The 17,262-nt window shown below is 60.8% G+C and overlaps 1 protein-coding gene across 5 annotated transcripts; it reads right to left on the minus strand.

The window, feature by feature from the left end:
• Positions 1-592: 592 nt before the first annotated feature.
• Positions 593-12,720, minus strand: CERCAM (cerebral endothelial cell adhesion molecule). Of its 5 annotated transcripts, XM_086857951.1 has the most exons (16): positions 12,565-12,720; positions 12,157-12,518; positions 9,048-9,223; positions 7,736-7,861; positions 5,040-5,150; positions 4,731-4,848; positions 4,517-4,651; positions 4,225-4,429; positions 4,032-4,151; positions 3,845-3,921; positions 3,591-3,697; positions 3,354-3,486; positions 3,055-3,182; positions 2,766-2,969; positions 1,626-1,862; positions 593-982 (listed from the first exon to the last, which is right to left on the minus strand). In XM_086857951.1, the coding sequence occupies exons 5-15, from the start codon at positions 5,111-5,113 to the stop codon at positions 1,628-1,630; spliced, it is 1,536 nt and encodes a 511-aa protein (XP_086714077.1). In that variant the 5' UTR covers positions 5,114-5,150; positions 7,736-7,861; positions 9,048-9,223; positions 12,157-12,518; positions 12,565-12,720; the 3' UTR covers positions 593-982; positions 1,626-1,627. The 5 variants fall into 5 exon arrangements, with proteins under 5 accessions (XP_086714077.1, XP_086714079.1, XP_086714078.1 ...); XM_086857953.1 differs by lacking the exons at positions 9,048-9,223; positions 12,157-12,518; positions 12,565-12,720 and adding an exon at positions 8,051-8,233; XM_086857952.1 differs by lacking the exons at positions 9,048-9,223; positions 12,157-12,518; positions 12,565-12,720 and adding an exon at positions 8,051-8,225 and having other exon boundaries at positions 7,746-7,861.
• Between the last annotated feature and the right edge of the window lie 4,542 nt (positions 12,721-17,262).

Raw genomic sequence — 17,262 nt, forward strand, 5'->3', positions numbered from 1 at the left:
TTTCTGCTCCATTCCCAGTTCCCAAGCTCCTCCTGGAGCACTGAGGCTGCCTGGGACCAGGGGAAAAGCTGGGAAGCAAAAGTGTCCCCAGCCTACCATCCCTTCCTCACATATTATACTGTCTGGGACTCTGCACTTGCAGAACAGGCACTTGGCCATCTCCTCCTCCCTGTTCTCCAGTACATCCAGTAGATCCAAGCTTCAGGTCCTGTGTGATCTGGAGCGTCAGAAGGTCCCTGCTGTAGCTGTTCAACCCACCCCAAATGATGCTTTCTTGAATCATTTGGTAGTTTCAGACATCTCACTGTGGGTGTCTGCTACCAAGGCCACCACCTGCTGCTCCATCACCTCCATTCCCAGGGGAGTGCTGAGCCCTGTGAAGATGCCACCCATCTTTCCCACCCAGACCCCAAGAGTGAGCTTTAATCTTCCTCCCCACCCCACCTCTCTCCTTCCCTCTCTTTCCCCCTTATGGATTTCATCCTCAAAGTTCCCAGCTGGGGAAACTGCCAGTCCCTCGCCCCTGCAACACCAAGGTGACCCCAGTGGGGTAATGCCCTGGGAACCTGGGCCAATGCCAGCACCCAGCACATCAGATCAGACAGTCTGCTTTAATCCTCCCTGGGCTTCCACCCAGGCATGGCATGAGGGACAAGCCCGGTCAGTGGCAGGAGGCTACCACGGGTGTCAGCCCAAAGTCCACTCCCCAAAGTCCAGGCTGGTGGGAGACAGCAGAGTTGGCATTGTTTGAGACTGTCCTGGAGATCTGTCCTCAGCAGAGATGGAGCACAGTGCTCCTCTGGTCTCTCCACTTGGCAGGGAAAGGCTTTCCTGAGGCAAATCCTGCCTTGGGTTGATTTGTCACATGCAGATTCAAAGAATCCTGTGGGGCTTGGTCCAGGGCAGCTGCATCTTTGAGTGGGAGTGGGAAGTATAAGGCCCTTGCCCACGGTGCTCCCAGCTGAATCACAATCCCTCATCCCTAGGAGATGTGGACACAGACGTTAGTGGTCACGGCAGGAGCAGCCCCGATGTGTTCACGCCTGCAGCCGAGGCAGTGGGAGGGCTGTTTTCCAGCCTCCCCCAGTCTGGCAGCTCCCAGGGCAGTTCTGCTGCCAGGACAAGCAACCTCAGGCAGGGAAAGTCTGACCCAGCATTAACTGTGTCTATGCTGCTGTGGCACTGAGCCAGTGTGGGTCGTCTGCCTGCCTGGCAGATGCACAGTCCCAAGGAGACCAAATTTTGATGGGAGCAAGCAGTGCTGGGATGAAACATTCCCCTGGGAGATGCCCCAGCTCTTTCCATTTCCATCTGCTTTGCAGCAGGCAAAGGAGCATTCTCCCTTCCTCACCTGAGGGGCCGGGAAGCAGCATGGACTCAGGGAGATGGAGGGCCCTGTCCCCATGTCCCCTCCAGTCCAGTGCAGCCCCACACAGGACATCTGTGCCCCCACCCCTTTCCCCACTTGGAAGAGACATCTGGTCTCTGTTTCCCATTGCTTTGAGTCTGATGGGGAGAGCTGCTGTCCCATGACAAAAACAAGCTAGGCATGTGGAACACATCTGAACATGGCACTTGCAGGGAGACGCTCCCAAGCTGCTCTGTCCCCTGTGCCCTGCTCTCACCATCAGAGCTCGTCACGGGCCGTGGAGCGGAGGTGGCCAGCACTGCCCCGTGAGTCCCTCAGAGTCTTCTGCGAGCCAACCCAGTCAGTCTTCTTGGCATCATCATCCCAGATAGTGGAAGTCTCAGTGTCACTCAGCCAGTTGCTGTCCCCAGCATAGTGCGTGGGATAAACCAGGAGGGGGTGAGCCGAAAATACCAGCAAGTCCCGTGGGGAAAAGTGCCGCTTGTAATCCTCACTGGGGAAAGTGGAGCAGACCCAAGAGGAGAAACTGGCTTACAGAGCATGGCACAGAGGAGAAAAAGCACTGGGAAAACCAGATCAACCACCCGGGGAAGGCTCCATGCAGGGATAGGGGATAGGGATGTGGGGTATCAGGCATGGAGCTGGGGAAGGCTGAGAAGGAACTGTGGAGGGATTACAGAGAGGACAGGACCTGTCGCTCCCAACCAGCTAGGGCTGGCTCTAGGCACAGAGTGGGTCTCTGGCACAGCATCCAGCTGGCCCTGAGACAGGGCTGTCTGGTGCTGTTACGCCTGCAAGCAGGGGGCTTCCAGCTGCTCCTGGTGCACATCCAGAGCCCTAATCTGTCCCTCTGTCCACCTCCAGCCTACCTTTTGCATGCCTGATTCCTGTGTTTCTCCATTCTGTTCACTGGGTTTCCCAATCCCTTCTCTCCCAGGACACCCACCCACTGGTGCTCACTCACCCCCTAAATTGCCTCCCCATCCCCAGACAAAGCCTTACTGCTGACCCCCACCCCAGAGAGGGGCATGAAAGTGCTCCAATATGGGGCTGAGACCGCTTACCAGGGGCAGGGGACCACACAGCCCCCCAGCACCAAGGTACAGGGGGTTGCTCCCTGCCCCTTGCCATGGGGCCAAGACCCTGTGCAGGGCCCACATCAAGCCCCAGCTCCATTCCTGTTCCCCCACCCCATGCTGGCAGAGGGCCATTTTCCAGCAGCCAGTGGCCAGGCAGCAGCCGACTGAGAATGAGCTCATGCTACAGATGTTTTCCTCCAGCATGAGTAATGCCTGCAAGGGGGGGAACTGGGTGAGGTGGTGACTGCAGAGAAGAAACACATTGTCCCACACTGGCATGGCCAGGTCAGCACCCTCCTGCACAACCTGCTCCTTACTTGGGGTGCTTGTCATACATGATGGGCAGATACTCGTCCACCGGCAGCATTTTGGAGAGGGGTTTGGTGGCCAGCAGCTTCTGTGCCCCATGGTGGGAGATGGCGTAGGCCAGAGTCCAGTACGAGTACCCAGCCACCACCAGATTCCGCACGCCTTTCACAGGTGCCTCATCCTCATCATTCACCTGTTTCCTCCCCAGGTAGCTGTGGGGTAGACAGGGAACCATGAGAGCCATGAGAGCCAGCCTTGGGAACCCCCATCCCACATCCCCCTGGCCCCAGTACCTACATGAGGTCCCAGTCCTGCTGTGCCCGCTCCAGCTCCTCCATCAGCCGCTGCAGCAGTGCTGGGAAGGCAGCCTCGAAGCGCACATCGTCCTCGAAGACCACTGACCGCTCCAACCTCCGGGACACAATCTGGGGGAGGGGACAGGGGTGCAAGCCTATCCCAGCACCACTCTGGGCCATACTGGGGCTACTGACCGTGCAGGACACCTCCCCAGGTCCTCCAGATGTCTGTGATGCTCACAGAGTCCCTGCCCACTGCTGGTGGCCCTTAGGGACCCCATGACCACTGTGGCCCCATACCTCCTTCCAGATATTGTAGTGGCTGAGGAAGCAGCCAACCTCGCCCTTGGTGAGTGTGCGGCCGGAGAAGGGATCGTAGTACCCAGGTAGCAGGTCCACACCCAGCACCTTGATGTCACTACTATTGAGGGTGCTGCAAGGCAAGGGGCTGCATCAGCAAGGTGTCCAGCCAGACACTCCCTGTCCCCTCCCCAAGGTGACACCATGGGACTGGCTGAGTGGTCCCCCCACGGTCACCTGCCATCCACAGCATCCACCACCCGTGGAACGATCTCCAGCTCCTGCAGGGATGCCAACATTCGCTGCCGCCGGTCTGGCCTCCGCACCAGGTTGATTAGGAAGATCTGGGAAGAGGAGAGCCCCAACAATGGGGCACATTGTCATGGGGGACACACAGCCTGCCTGGCTACTGCAGGATGGGGACAGGGGCCTGGATGGATGCAACCAGAGGAATGGACAGGGGGACACGAGCAGCTACACTGGGCACTTACTTCATCAAAGCCCATTTTTGTGAGTGGCCTGGGCAGGAGAGAAATGTGCCTGGAGCGCTGCATGGGGGGACCATCCACTGTGGAGAGAGGAGACACTCTTCAGTGGGGCCCAGATTCCCCTGACTGGGCCTGAGAGCCCTGTCAGGACCTGGAGGCCTCCAGGACCTCTCCACCCATGGCCACTCACCCATGGCCTCCAGTGTGAGATGCACAAAGTTGGCACGATCATCCTCCAGTGTCTGGTGGGCCTTCACAGGAACATTGATGTAACCAAAGTGGTGCTGGTTGCACACATGGACCTCCGCACCTGCCAGGTGACAAAGGTGAGCAGCACAGCCCACCAAGCCCCTGCACCCCCCAAAAGCCCCCATCACCCTCACCAGCCTCCTGGCAGGAGTAGGCAAAGACAATGATGTCATCGAAGGCCCAGGTGTAGTTGGGATGGGGTGGGTAGAAAGCCAATTGCAAGGTCTCCTCCTTCCGCAGGTCAATCAGGAAGGTGGCATAGACCATGGGGACACGGAAGCAGCCCACCCGCTGCCGGTTCTTGGTGGGGAAGTAGTCAGCTGTCCGGCGATAATATCCCTGCAGCACATCAGCACAACACCTCCATGGCACAGAGCTCCTCCACCATGGGCGTGTCTCGTTCTCCAGGGCTTTCTGGGCACTTACCTGGGGTGTGATGCCACACCAGAAGTTGGAATAGAAGGTCTGCGAGTCCAGCATGGGGGCCACCACTGACTTGTTCTGTGCCATGAGAAACTTGAGGGTCTGGTTGTTGGTCAGGACACTGTCAGTGTCCACGAACTGCAGAGACAGCACAGGTTCTGGAGACATGGAGAAGCCCACCTCAGCCTGCATCCCACCAGTGCCCCAAGCCCCTTACCAGGATGTAGTCTGCCTGCTGCTCCCGGGCGTAGGTGAGAGCTTCCTGCTTCAACTTCATCACATTCTCATAGCGTTTGTCACTCCAGTGCTTGGGACCAAGCTCATCGGGGTAGGAGCTGGGCAGGGGGAGGCAGGGGGTAACCTCACTTGCTGGGAATGCACAAACTGTGCAGGCTGTTCATGCTGGCAGGCTGAGTCAGCCCCATTTGCTTTGCTCCTCCTGGTCCCCAGCCAGGGAGAGTTGATGTTGCTCCAGGAGCCCCTCACAGCCCACACCTGCCGCCACCCAGCCCTCAGCCAGCCTCACCTGGGCTCCTCTTGCACCTTCCAGGTCACCGAGTGATAGTCCTTCCCCACCGCCCCCAGCCACTCCTGCAGCATTGCTGTCGTGTTGTCCGAGTTGTGGTCTGTTGCACACCTGGGATGAGGGGACATCAGCCTCTGGGGGTCCTCCTCAAGGGATAACCAGGACCTCACCCTGCACTAGAAATGCTCACGGGGCCAGAAGACTGAGCAGTGACAGACTTGCTTGGGAACATAACATGCAATTTGAAGGAACCAAGGCTGCCCAGGCAGGAGGGGGAACACCAACTGGTAATTTCTTCCCTGGTGCCACCGCCAGCCAGGCTGTTCCACAGCTCTCACCCCTCATTCCTGCAGCCCAGTCACAACCCTGGACATGTTCTGCTCACCCTAGCCTTGTGACAGCCCACCATGAGCATTGCAGCACAGCCGCTTTGTTCCCCTGCCCTTGCACCCCACAGTACCCCTGTGCCTCCCACTGTTCTGTAGTGAGAGGAAAGGACTCAACAGGCAGCAAAAAAATTGCCCTTCCTGAACATTCCCTTTGCTGGGCACCATCACCATTCCCAACTCTCCCACCCGTCCTCCCAACAATGTTCACAGAGAGCCCAGCACAGACATAGCTGACCCCACCTTGCACTGGGGGTTCCTGCATCCCCAAGTTCCTACATCCCTTAGCACCCTCGACCTGTCAGAGAGCCCCGGAACATCCCCCAGGCACTGGTGTCATGGGGATCTGACAGATTCAGGGGACAAGGCAGGATCTGTGCCCCCCCCCAGCTCCACGGGCTGCTCTTGAAACACCCTGCAGGGTCCTACGGCCGGGGGCTCCCGGGGGTAAAGGTGAGGACCCCCCTTCCCCTGCCGGCAGCTGATCCCCGCCCCAGCCCTGCCAGGATCCCCCCGCCAGCCCCCGCCTCGGCTCCTCCGCAAAAGCAGCTGCAGAAAAGTTTCCAACAAGTTCAGGCGAGAGGCGACAGTGGCGCAATGAGGAGACAGGAGATTCCTCTTACAGCCAACCCCCAGCACGGTAAAGGGGGCTTGGGAGAGTCTTTGGGAAAGGGGGGCTGAGGGTGAGCCCTGCAGGGAGGGAGAAGGCAGCGTCTGTCCCTGATGATGCAGAATCCCCTTGTGCCCGGGGGTCCCCTCACTCATCAGCCCCACAGCTTCCTCAGGGGCAAAGTGGGGGTCCTGCCCCTTCGCTGGGGGGCAGCCCGAGCCCCTCCGCGTTCCCTGCTGGATCCTACACACGGGGCAGAGCCACTCACATTTTGGGGCTGGGGGCGTTGCTATCAGCGGGCTCCTTGCTCCTCCCGAATGTCCCTGCCCCTTAAGGATCCCCATTCCCCCACAGGCCCCCATTCCTTCGAATATGTTTTGTCCACCCAGGCTCCTGTTATTCCAAGATCACCCAGAGCCCCCAGTTCCCCCACTCTCTCTAGTTCCCCCCCGGATTGTCCCTGCTATCCTCGGCTCTCCATTCCCCAGTCTCCCTTTCTCCCCAGGGCCCTCCTTCTCCCCATCCCCATTCCCCCGGGGCTCCCCGTTATCCCCGCGGTCCCTGTGGCTCCAGCATCCCGGTTCCCCCCGAGATGCCCATTTCCCCACATCCCTCTCCTCCCCTGGGATCTGTGCTACTCTCCGCACCGCGGGGTGCCCGCTCCCCCCGGGGTCCCGGCTCCCCCGGGGGTCCCGCTCCCTCACCACAGGGCGATGCTGCCCGCGGGATAGTCCAAGCGCTCCAGGGCTCCCAGGCAGTGCGGCAGCGAGTGCTGCGCGTTCCGGGCCAGGAGGGCGAGTACCAGGCGCGGTGGGGCTGTGCCTGACCGCGCTGCGGTGCCGGTGCCGGTGCCGGTGCCGGTGCCGGTGCCCAGCAGCAGGAGGAGGGCGCAGAGCGGCCCCGCGGTGCCCATGGCGGAGGCGGCGGGCGGGGAAGGGGCGGGCTGGGACCCGCCGCGCTCAGCGCACCCCCCGCCCCCGCCCCCGGCCCGGCCCCGCCGCCGCCACAAGCCCCGGGGGCCAGCTTGGGTCGGGTTTCCTTAAATAGAGTCGATATCGGTGCATAGCCCTGCACAGCCCGCGGCTGGGGGGCGAGAGACCGGGGGGCACCCCGAGGATGTTCCAGGGCATCCCCATCTGCCCCTGGCCAGCACACGGCTGGGTCTCCACGGAGCCTGCACGGCGTGGTTGGGTGGGCAATGGGATGGGGGGGCAGCTCGTGGTTTGGGGGAATATGGCCAAGGGCGCTGGCTGCGGGGGCGTCATCGCCAAGGGGGCTCATGGACAGGGGGATCATAGCCAGAGAGGTTTGTGGCTGAGGGGGGCTTGTATGGCGAGTGGTGGCTGAGTGGGATCACGGCCATTGTCCTCACCAAGGCAGCCCACCCCACTGAGCCGTGTCCCACCCAGGCTGCCCTCCGTGGCTGAGCATCACAGGCCCACAGCCGTGTCTGTGACGTGTCCGAGCCGCGGGCAGGGGCAGGCCCGGGGCCCGTGGGACGTTTGACCAAGCCTTCTGGTTTTCCACCCAATCCATAAATACAGCCGTCAGCTCCCAGAGCAGGCGCAGGCCTGGCGGTGGTCACGTCCTGCAGAGCAGAGCAGTAACCCCCTGCTCCCCACCCGTAATGCCGGACACCTCTCCCTGTGGCGGCACCAGAGCCCTGGTGAGGGTCGGGTGGGTGCCACACATGGCCAAACCTGTGCCCACCCGCATCAGGGTGAGGGGTGCCCCAGGCGGCTGCGGTCGCTGGCTCCCGGTGTCCCCCCGGGAGGGCTCCATCAGGGTGCAGCAGAGGGGTCGGGAAGTGAACGATCCAGGAACACCTGAAAGAAGCAACAGAGAGCGCGGGGGACTCACAGGAGCCGGCAGTGACTGCAAGGAGAGAAAAACACTGTTTACAGCCCCGACAAATATTTCGGGAAGGGCTCGGCGCCAGCGCAGCCCAGAATTCCCAGCCGTGGAGGACTGCGGGAGGGGCCAGGCGCCCAAGAGCCCAGCACAGCCGGACCCACCCGTGTCCGTGTCGGGACTCCACCCATGTGCATCTCCCCGGGAAGGCTGAACGAGGGGCAGCCCCTCTCCCCTCGCCGGAGCCCGCGAGCACGGCCCCGCAGCGCAGGAGGGGATGCGGGCGGAGCAAGCGCCGCAGGGTGCGGGGATGCCCGGAGCCCACGGCCCCCCCGTCCCTCGGGGACACCCCCGCCGGCACCGCCCCCGCACCGCGGCCCCGCGCTCGGCCGCTGCTGCCACCTCCCGGCGCCGCCGCACCGCCCGTACCGGCTCTCGGTCCGAACTGCTTCTGATCCCCACGTCCCCACAACCCTCTCTCCCTGTCTCACTTCATCCCTGCATCCCCTCATCCCTATATCCCTAATCCCCCCAGACCCTCACCCCTCCATTCTTTCATCCCTGCTCTTTTTCATGCCTGCATCCCTTTTCTTCTTCATCCTGATAACCCCTCATCCCTCCATCCCTGCTTTGTCTCTCAGGGTCACAGCTGCCCTTGCCCTGGCACCCCACACAGTTCAGCCACCCAGGCACGGCCATGGCCCCACTGCCCTGGTACTGCCCTCGCCAGCACTCCCTGGCCGTGGGTTCCAGAGCAGAGGAAGAGAGGCAGAGACTGCCCTTCCCACAGCCCCATCACCCCCAAAACAGGCACAGGAAAGGGGGGGGCTGCTACTGCGACATAGGGAAACTGAGGCACGGGCCAGGGAAATGTGCTGCACACAGGCTGGGACTGGTAGAGAGGCAGAGCATCCAGTGCCTGTCCTCCCAAGCTCAGCTGGGGTCAGAATTATCCCTGCTTTTGCAATCCACCTTCCCCCCACATCCTGGCTGCTGCCGGGCTCACAGTGGACCCTCAGAGCCCACAGAGAGCCAAGTGGCACCTTACAAGCAGTTTTGGGCATGCAATGGTAAAACAACCCTGGGTGAGCTCAGGGAGGAGGGGCGCATGGAGATACCTGTCAGGGCACCTGCTGTGCTGTCCTCAAGGTGACAACTCACCCAGCTCCGTGCTGTGGCTCAGCATGTCCATCTGCACCATGCTGCTAACACAGGGCTGTGACACCTCCTGTGCCCAAGAGGCAGGACTGGAAGGCAGGTGGCAGGTCCCCACATGGCCCAGGGTGTCCCCATGGGGCTCAGGACATCTTCACGTCTCTCTGCACTCATGGTGGTACCTGCAATTCAGAGCCAGCATCAGGCCTGCAAGCATCCTGCCTGGAAAACCACCTTCCCATCCCCAGGGCTCCCAGCGGAAACGTTTACCAGGAGTATGTTTTCTTTTTTCTTACAGGAAAAAGTTGCTTTTGGACCCAGGGATGAGGATTTTGGTTACCTCCCAGCCCTCTCCACCCCTTCCTTGAAATCTTCTAAGATTTTCAGCAAAGCCTTTGAAAAGCTCCAGTTTCTTTAAACGTCCTATTTTCTGCTTTAAAAGGCTCAGCCTTGGTTGCAAAAGGCAAGTAAATAAAGATATGTGTGTGTGTATATATATCTGTACCTATAAATTCAGAGATTCTGTGTGTGTACATGGCTGAGGCCAGTACAAGTCCCTCAGTCAACAAAAACATTTTATTCATCTTTTTTCACAAGAAAAAACATTCTGGGGACCCAAATAGCTACCCAAAGTCCATGGTACTCCCAAGAGTCCCCATTCCCACACCGTGTCTCACTGCCCAAGTGATGGTTTCCCCTCCAGCCTTCTCCAGACCTCCCCTGATTTATCCAGCCTCAAAACATCAGTTTCCTGCTGGGGAAACTGAGGCACGGAGCCCTCCCCCCCTGCTTCTCAGCCCCCCCAGCAAGTGCCTGTCCAGGGGGAACTCTGGAACCAAGGGAGTGCCTGTGAATCCACCATACCCTCTGCTATGCAAGCCCCTCATCCTGCACCATCCCAGCTGTTCCAGATGTTTTCAGCACCTCCCAGCTGTTGGGTAGCTCAGGAGGCCAGCGTTCCCCTCTCAGCTGGGTTTTCCTTCCAGGTTTCTGCTAAACCCATCACATCCATGGGCACTGCTCCGCTTTCCTCCTTGCAGGCTGCTTCTGCAGCGAGCAAAACTACACATCTTCCCACACAGAAAAATACTGGGGAATTTACGCCATCTTGGAGGGATTTTGACCATCCTGGGAGGGATTTTGGCCACCCTGGGGGATTTTGGCCCACCCAAGAGATGTTGTGCCAGAGGAGCTGGAGGCTGATGGGAGCAGCACTCTCATCCTGGCTGTGGGGAAAGGGAGATTTGTGCCACTGTAAATGGGGCAGTGACACATTGCCAGCGTCCCCCAAACCTCCACCCACTGGGAGACCAACTGGGGTCTTCCTGGTAGGCTGTGAAATTCTGGGAGTGTGAAGGTTTCCTGGGGGTCCTTCTTCATGTCCTGCTGGGAGCAGGAAGCCAGGGCCATGTTCCACTCCACCTGCAAGGCACTGCCACCCTTGGAGCCACATTCAAGCCCTGCAGTGGCCAAATCCTGACCCTCCTGGGTGGCACAGCTGGTTCAGCCTCAGAATGGTCCCTTTTCTCCCCAGTCTGGACCACACCTTTTGGCATCAGGGCCAGCAGCGCCCTGGCTTGTCAAACGGGACCCCTAGCACCTGACAGGGGGCAGAGGGACACCTCCTGCAGCAAGGGGAAACTGAGGCAGGAAAACAACGCTAGGCTGTCAGTGGGCACGCAGAGGCTGCACACCGTGGGGCTTCACTCCAGAGACTGCAGGGAGCTGCCCTCTGTCCCCCGCAGTGCCACCTCTCAGAGGGACAGCGACAGAGGGGTACCCGATGGACCAGGTCCCTCCTGCGATGACGGGTGCACTCCCGTCCCCTCCATCCCCTCCCTCCTCTCCCCGCAGTGGGGCTGACGGTCGGTCCCGTCCCAACCCGGGGCAGCTGTGACCGAAAACAAAGCTGTCCCCTTCGGCACAATACCCTTCTGTCCCCCCCCAGCTGCTGACCGCTGGGGTGGGCAGCGGCCGGGCTGGAGGCGTCGAGGGGCCGTGCCAGGCCCCCGCTGGCAGGGGACAATGTTGGCAGTGATGGAGAGTAGGTATTTCAAAAGGTTTTGTTTTCGGGTTGACCCGCCGAGCCGGCGTGACCCCGCAGCCCCCCACCCAGCCCTGCTCCTCCGTCCCAATAGAAACCGGCCACATTCCTGACCTCGAGAGGGGGGGGGAGTTTCAAACCTCCCCGGGAAGGAGACAATGGGGGTGTCAGGGCAGTGATTTAAGAGGGGGGGCTCTTTCCATCACAAAGGCGAGACAAAGGCGCTCGACGCTGGGAAAGGGGCTTCGGCGGCGGCTCAAGAGAGGGGCCGTGGTATTGTGCCTGGCCAGCCGCCCTCGGCAGCAGGGCTGCCAGGGCCCACCGGGTCCCGCTGTGTCCCATTGGATCCCACCGGGTGCCATCGGGTGCCAGCAGGTGCCACCGGGTCCCATTTGGTCCCACCTGCCTGTTCAGCCCGGTCCGAACCGCAGCCCCTCCCGCCGCCACCCTGGACACCACAGTCTGGTGGCTTCGTGGATGTCACCATGACCCATGGTGGGAGGAAGAGTCTCCATGCCCACGTGGGATGGCTGGGGCACCCCTGCTCCCCACATTCCCCGGTCCAGGGCGCTGGCCAGGGACCAGCCCATGCTCAGGGCTCAGACTGGGACCAGGCCCCCCACGGGCAGCTGTCCCTGACCCGGGGGACGCTCAGACCCAGAGCCCTGTGCTCCCCTCCCCGTCAGCCCTCCCGGGTGTCCGGGGCTCCATTCTCCTCTGCGGTGGCCGCTCCCGGTTCCGAGGGCCGGCGAGGGATGAGCAGCTCCTCTGTGAGGAGCTCAAAGGGGCTTTGTGCACCCCGGGGCTGCCGGCACCCAGCACCACCGGCCACGGCCGGCACGGGCACCCCGCGGTGCCCACCCTGCCCGCGCCTCGCAGCCTGCGCCCCCCACAAACCCCCCTATTTGCAGCTGCCCCCTGTCCGACCCTCCTCCTCCATCCCCGTGGGTCTCAGCCCCTAAACCGTGGCATAACCGCCCCACAAAAAAAAAAAAAAAAAAAAAAAAAAAAAAAAAAAAAAAAAGAAAAGAAAAAAAGCAAGCCAGGAAACTGTTTAAGGAGACAACTTACAGTGTCCTCTGCTGCCGAGCTGAGCCCGTGTCTCCAGCCAGTGTCCCAGTGGCGACGGGGTCGGAGCCTGCACGGAGAGGGGAGTTTTTTAACAGGAGAAATGTTTTTCTCCCGGTGCTGGACGGCTGATCCGAAGGAAAAGCTGGAAACAAGTTCATTGGTTTTGCTCTCGTTCCCTGTCCTTGCCCTAATTTTTTTTCCTGGCAGCTGGTGGGAGGAAGGGAGCTGGCGAGGTGATGCTTTTTGGGGAAGTGGGGAACTGCTGGTGAAAGAGGCATTCACCGCAGCGGGAGCCTGGGAAAGGCGGGGGGCTGCCGGGAGGGCAGGAGCCGGATCCCCGAGCAGCGTGCCGAGGCTCGGGGCTGGGGCAGGAGCCGGATCCCCGAGCAGCGTGCCGAGGCTCGGGGCTGGGGCAGGAGCCGGGTCCCCGAGCAGCGTGCCGAGGCTCGGGGCTGGGGCAGGAGCCGGATCCCCGAGCAGCGTGCCGAGGCTCGGGGCTGTGCCCAGCCTGACCATCGTGCCGAGGCTCGTGGTCGTGCTGAGGCTCAGGGCCGAGCAGCGCCCGGCGGCAGGTGGAGGGGCGCCGGCGGGATACACCAGAAAGCCAATGACATCATGTTGTGGGTTTGTTGTTTTTTTTTTTTTTTTTTCCAGGATGAAATTCGCAGACAACTTCCCCGACCGCCCGCGAGCGCTGGGGCTCCGCGGTGAGGAGCAGGACGGGTCTCCCCAGGACACACAGGCGCCCATCGAGAGAGTGCAGGGCTTTATTTTTTTTTCCTCTTTTGGGTTAGAAGAGCTAGGATTTATTTTTTAACTCGCTGGTAAGACGCGAGGGGCTCCCCAGCGCACAGAGAGCGGCGGCGGAGCGGAGCTGCCCGGCACAGCCGGCGCCAGCGCCCCGCCGGGGACCCCCCATCCCCCGGCGGGGCAGGATCCGTCCCCGGCCGCCCAACCTGGGATGCCTCCTTTCGCCTCTTCCCTCTTAATTTTGTTTAGAAACTTGTCAGGTTGGTAGATAAAGGAGGTGGAAAGATCAATCCCGGCTTTTCATCAGTGTGGGAAAAAGTATTTCACTAATCCATATTTATTGGTGTAAGGAACCGGGGGGGTGCGGGGGGAGGGCAAGAGACCCTAATGGTCAGAGCAAAGGACAGAAGGGACAGTTTAAGGCTGCCCTTTTCCGAGAGGTCACATGTCACCAAAATCTTTCGGTTGTCTCGGGATTGGTTACATTCTGTTCTCTTTTTTTCTATTGAGGTTGCCAAGCAACTGGCTAAGACCAGCCAAGATATTTTCTTTATTACAAGTGGAGCAGAAAGCAGCAAGGAGGAGAGAGATAAAAAAAAAAAAAGAGGAAAAAAAAAAAAAAAAGGGGGGAGAGAAGAGAAGAAGTTTAGACAATTAACATTTATAGGATCACATAACTTCATTAACTCGGCTGAGATTTAGGAATGAGATAAAAAAAAAAAAAAAAGAAAAAAGGTGGTAGTGGGGGGTGTTAGGAATTAAAACAAGTTAAAAGGCCGGCAGGTCTGGGGCTAAAACAATGCCAGAACACCCGGAGCAGCGACAGGGGCTTCCCTCTGATGGTTCTCACTTCCCAAAGAGTGGCCAGTCCCAGGCAATGGCTGCAACCCAGCTCAGGGGCCTTCAGCTGCTGCTGCTCTTTTTTCTTTTTATTAAATGCTGGCTTTCTTTTGGTTTTCACACTCGTAGGAAGTGGGTTTATTGCTACTAGCGCTGGCAGGGATGTGTTGGGATGCAGAGGAGCCCTTCTGAGGGAGGTGCATGGCTGTGGCAGGAGCTGGGGATCCCCCTGGCCCTGGCCCATGGGGAAGGGGCTGTGAGGATGTGGCTGTCCCCAAGCCCTGGGACACCTTCACGCCTCTTCAGGGTGGGCAAAACCTCCCAGAGAGGGAATGAGACTGTGGGAGAGCAATCTCCAGTCGCAGATCCCTGCCTTGTTGGTCCCTGCTCAGGGTTTGGGCCTGACAGTCTCTGAAACTCCCTGGGCTCCAGAAGAGAGGCCTAAGGCAGGGGACACTGCTGAGGGCTGGGGACAGACACTGGGCTCACCCTGCAGCTCCATGGGGCTGGGCTGCCCCAAGCATCCCTGGGGCCGCGGGAGTTTCTGTCCCAGCACTCACCAGTCCCTCTCCCCGCGTGCCCAGTCCCTGTGCGAGGACACGAGGGAAGGCGAGAACAAGCGGGGACCTTCACGGTGAACCCTTCCAGGCTCCTGTCCAGTACTGCCCAGGGCCCCCCGGGACACCCAGGGTGGTGGCAGGCAGCGGTGGAGAAGGCGCCAGTCACCTCCATGCTCTTCCCTTTGACTGCGGGGACCTTCCGCAGGCTGGAGCTGGGGGTCCCCGGGCGGGGAGAGGCAGGCGATGTCCCCGCTCCTCCGGCCACAGCCCGCAGCTGCCGGCCTGGCACCTCGGTAATATTCATTAGGGGAAAACAATGAGCATTATTTATCCCCAGCACTTTCCCTGCCGCTGGGGGGCCGAGTTGGGGTGCAGGTGACCCCGTACCCCACGGCGTACCCGGGCAGTGTCACTCCCGCGGCGGCAGAACGGAGGGGGTCTCCAAGGGGGCCCGAGTGGGTGGGAGAGGACCCCAGACCCAGCTCTGCCCGGCGGCTCGGGGGGGATCCCCACAACCCCGAGTGGGGCCAAGCGCGGCCGTCCCCGGGGCAGAGCGCACCCCGCGCCCCGGGCCCGGCGGTGCGGCGGCTGCGGGCCGGGCCGGAGCCGGCCTTTGGGAGCTGTGTCTTTAAGAGATGGCTGGCTCCAGGTTGCAGCTGCTGTTTCTGTGCTATAGAGACAGTGGAGATTCATTACTCCTAAAACACAATGGGCATTTATCACCCCGTGGTGTTATTCAAATCCAGTACCAATTGAAGGTCATCCCCATTCTTTTCTCGCCGGCTCTGCAACACATTTATTGTTGTGCCGTTCAACTAAAAGCCCTGCCCGGCCCCGGCGCAGCCCGCAGAACCCCGGTGTGCGCATCCCTCCCGGGCGGATTTGGGACCCTCCCGGGTGGATACGGCGTGGAGGAAGCGGGGCAGAGCCGCGGCGGCTCGGCCGGGCTCGGGGCCGGCAGCAGGTGCCGCGGGAGCCCCGCCGCTGTGCCCCGCCGAGCCGCGGGGGCCGCCCGCTCCGCCCCCGCGGGACGCACTTTCCGCGCCCCGTGGAAACTCGGAGCCCCGTGGGCCGCCGGGGCCGGGGGCGGCTCGGGCAGCCGCGGGTCCGCCGCTCGCCCGCAGCCCCCCGCCTTCTCTCGGGGCGACCTGCCCGGCCCCGCCGCGGAGCGGCCACGGCCACCGGCACCGGCATCGGCGGGGGAAGCGCCGGCAGCGGCCCGGGATTTTCCCCGGCTGGAGAGGGGGGATTTGTTCCCAACTTCGTGGGCGCCGGTCGGTGAGGAGGGGCTGGGGAAGAAGCCTGGATTTTTCATCTTTTTCCTTTATTTTTTTTTATTATTATTATTAATATTTCCCCCTCAGCGGTTATTTATAAATTTCGGAGATTTGTTCAAAGTGCACGAATTTTGAGGTCGATCCGCTTGGAATTGGTGGATTCTCCAAGGCAGGAGCGCCGCGGCTGCAGCGCGGGGCCGAGGTCTGTGCCCGCAGCATCACCCCCGCGGAGCCCCGCGGCTGCCGGAGGCACCGAGCCCCGCCACGGCCGCCAGCCCCGGCGCACCGAGCCCCCGCTCCACCGGGGCTGCTCCGGCAGGGATGGATCGTCGGTTTTCGTTTCTATCTTTTTTCTTGTTCTTTTCTTTTTTGTTTCTTTTTTTCTTTCCTTTTTTTTTTTTTTTTTTAATTTTTTTTTTTATGTTGGGGATTTTTTCTTTTTTTATTCTATTTGATTTATTTTTTTTATAGGACTGCTTTTTAATTTTTTTCTTTTTTTCTTTTTCTTTTTCTTTTTTCTTTTTTTTTTTTTTTTTTTTAGGGGTAAGAAATGAGTGGATAAAATTAAACTCCTGCGGTGCCATTAAATGGAACCCGGGATGCGAAACGCCGCGGCTGCGCTCGAAACTTGTCGGGGCTGGAGCAGCGGCTCGGCGGGGCCGGGAAGCGGGAGCGGGGGGCGGCGGGAGCCGGCTCAGGGCCCGTGTGTCCTTCTTTTCCAGGCTCCAGCCGGATTCCCCCTGGAAGATCCCGCGAGCCTGGGATGGGAATCTCCGCTCCTGATTGTCCAAACGCAATTCTTGTGCGATGGAGCCGTACGAACCAAGAATTGTGTCTGGACATCTGTAGCAGAGGTTTCACCTCCTCCGGCGGGGCTCCAGGACGGTTCTCGGGGCACAGGACAGAGGACGGACCTTCCCCGGGCCCGGGGCATGGCAGGTAACCGCTCCCGGCTGCGTCCCGGGGGTCGGGGCCAGGATTTTAGGGAAACTAAGGAAACACCAGCGGCGGCTCCGCTCTGCTCGGCGCGGCCGAGGGTGCTCGGTCTTAATGCGTCAAACACCGGCCAGGTCATCACCGGGACGGCCAGCCCCGAGCGGGCAGGCACCGGGCACGCACCGGGCAGGGACGGCGGGGCCGAGCCTCGGGCACCGGAGCTTTGCCGGGAACCGTGGGGCCGCAACCGGGCGCGGCGGGCGGGCACTTCGGCCCTGCGGCTCCATCCCGGTTTATCCTTCTTATGTTTATTTATTTATCTATTTTAACATTGCGGCTTAATTTCATTTATCATATTCCGGCGTGCTCCCGTCCCCATGCACCGGGACACTCTTGCCGCAGCCCCGGCTGGCCCCGGGCACACGGAGGCCGCTCCGACTGCTCCGGGTCTCCTCGGGCCGAGAACCGGCCCCACCGCTCGGGCACCGGGCGGGTTTGGCGGAGAGCGGTTCCGGGCTGCGGGCACGGCCCTCACCGCGCTCGGGGAGCCCCTCGGAGCGGAGCAGCCCCGGCGGAACGGCGGCCGGAGGAAGGCTCCTTCTAACAGAGAGGCTTTATGAATCCACCAGCCAAACGGCTCGGCCGGGGCTGCCAAGGAAACCCAGGAGGAGGAGGGAAGCATTACAAGATCCGAGCAGAATTTCACCAAGAGCCTATCTAGGACAAAGCTGGAAGGGGAGAAA

The sequence above is a fragment of the Cyanistes caeruleus genome, chromosome 20 (genome assembly GCF_971803275.1).
Source record: "Cyanistes caeruleus chromosome 20, bCyaCae1.hap1.1, whole genome shotgun sequence".
Classification (NCBI taxonomy): domain Eukaryota; kingdom Metazoa; phylum Chordata; class Aves; order Passeriformes; family Paridae; genus Cyanistes; species Cyanistes caeruleus.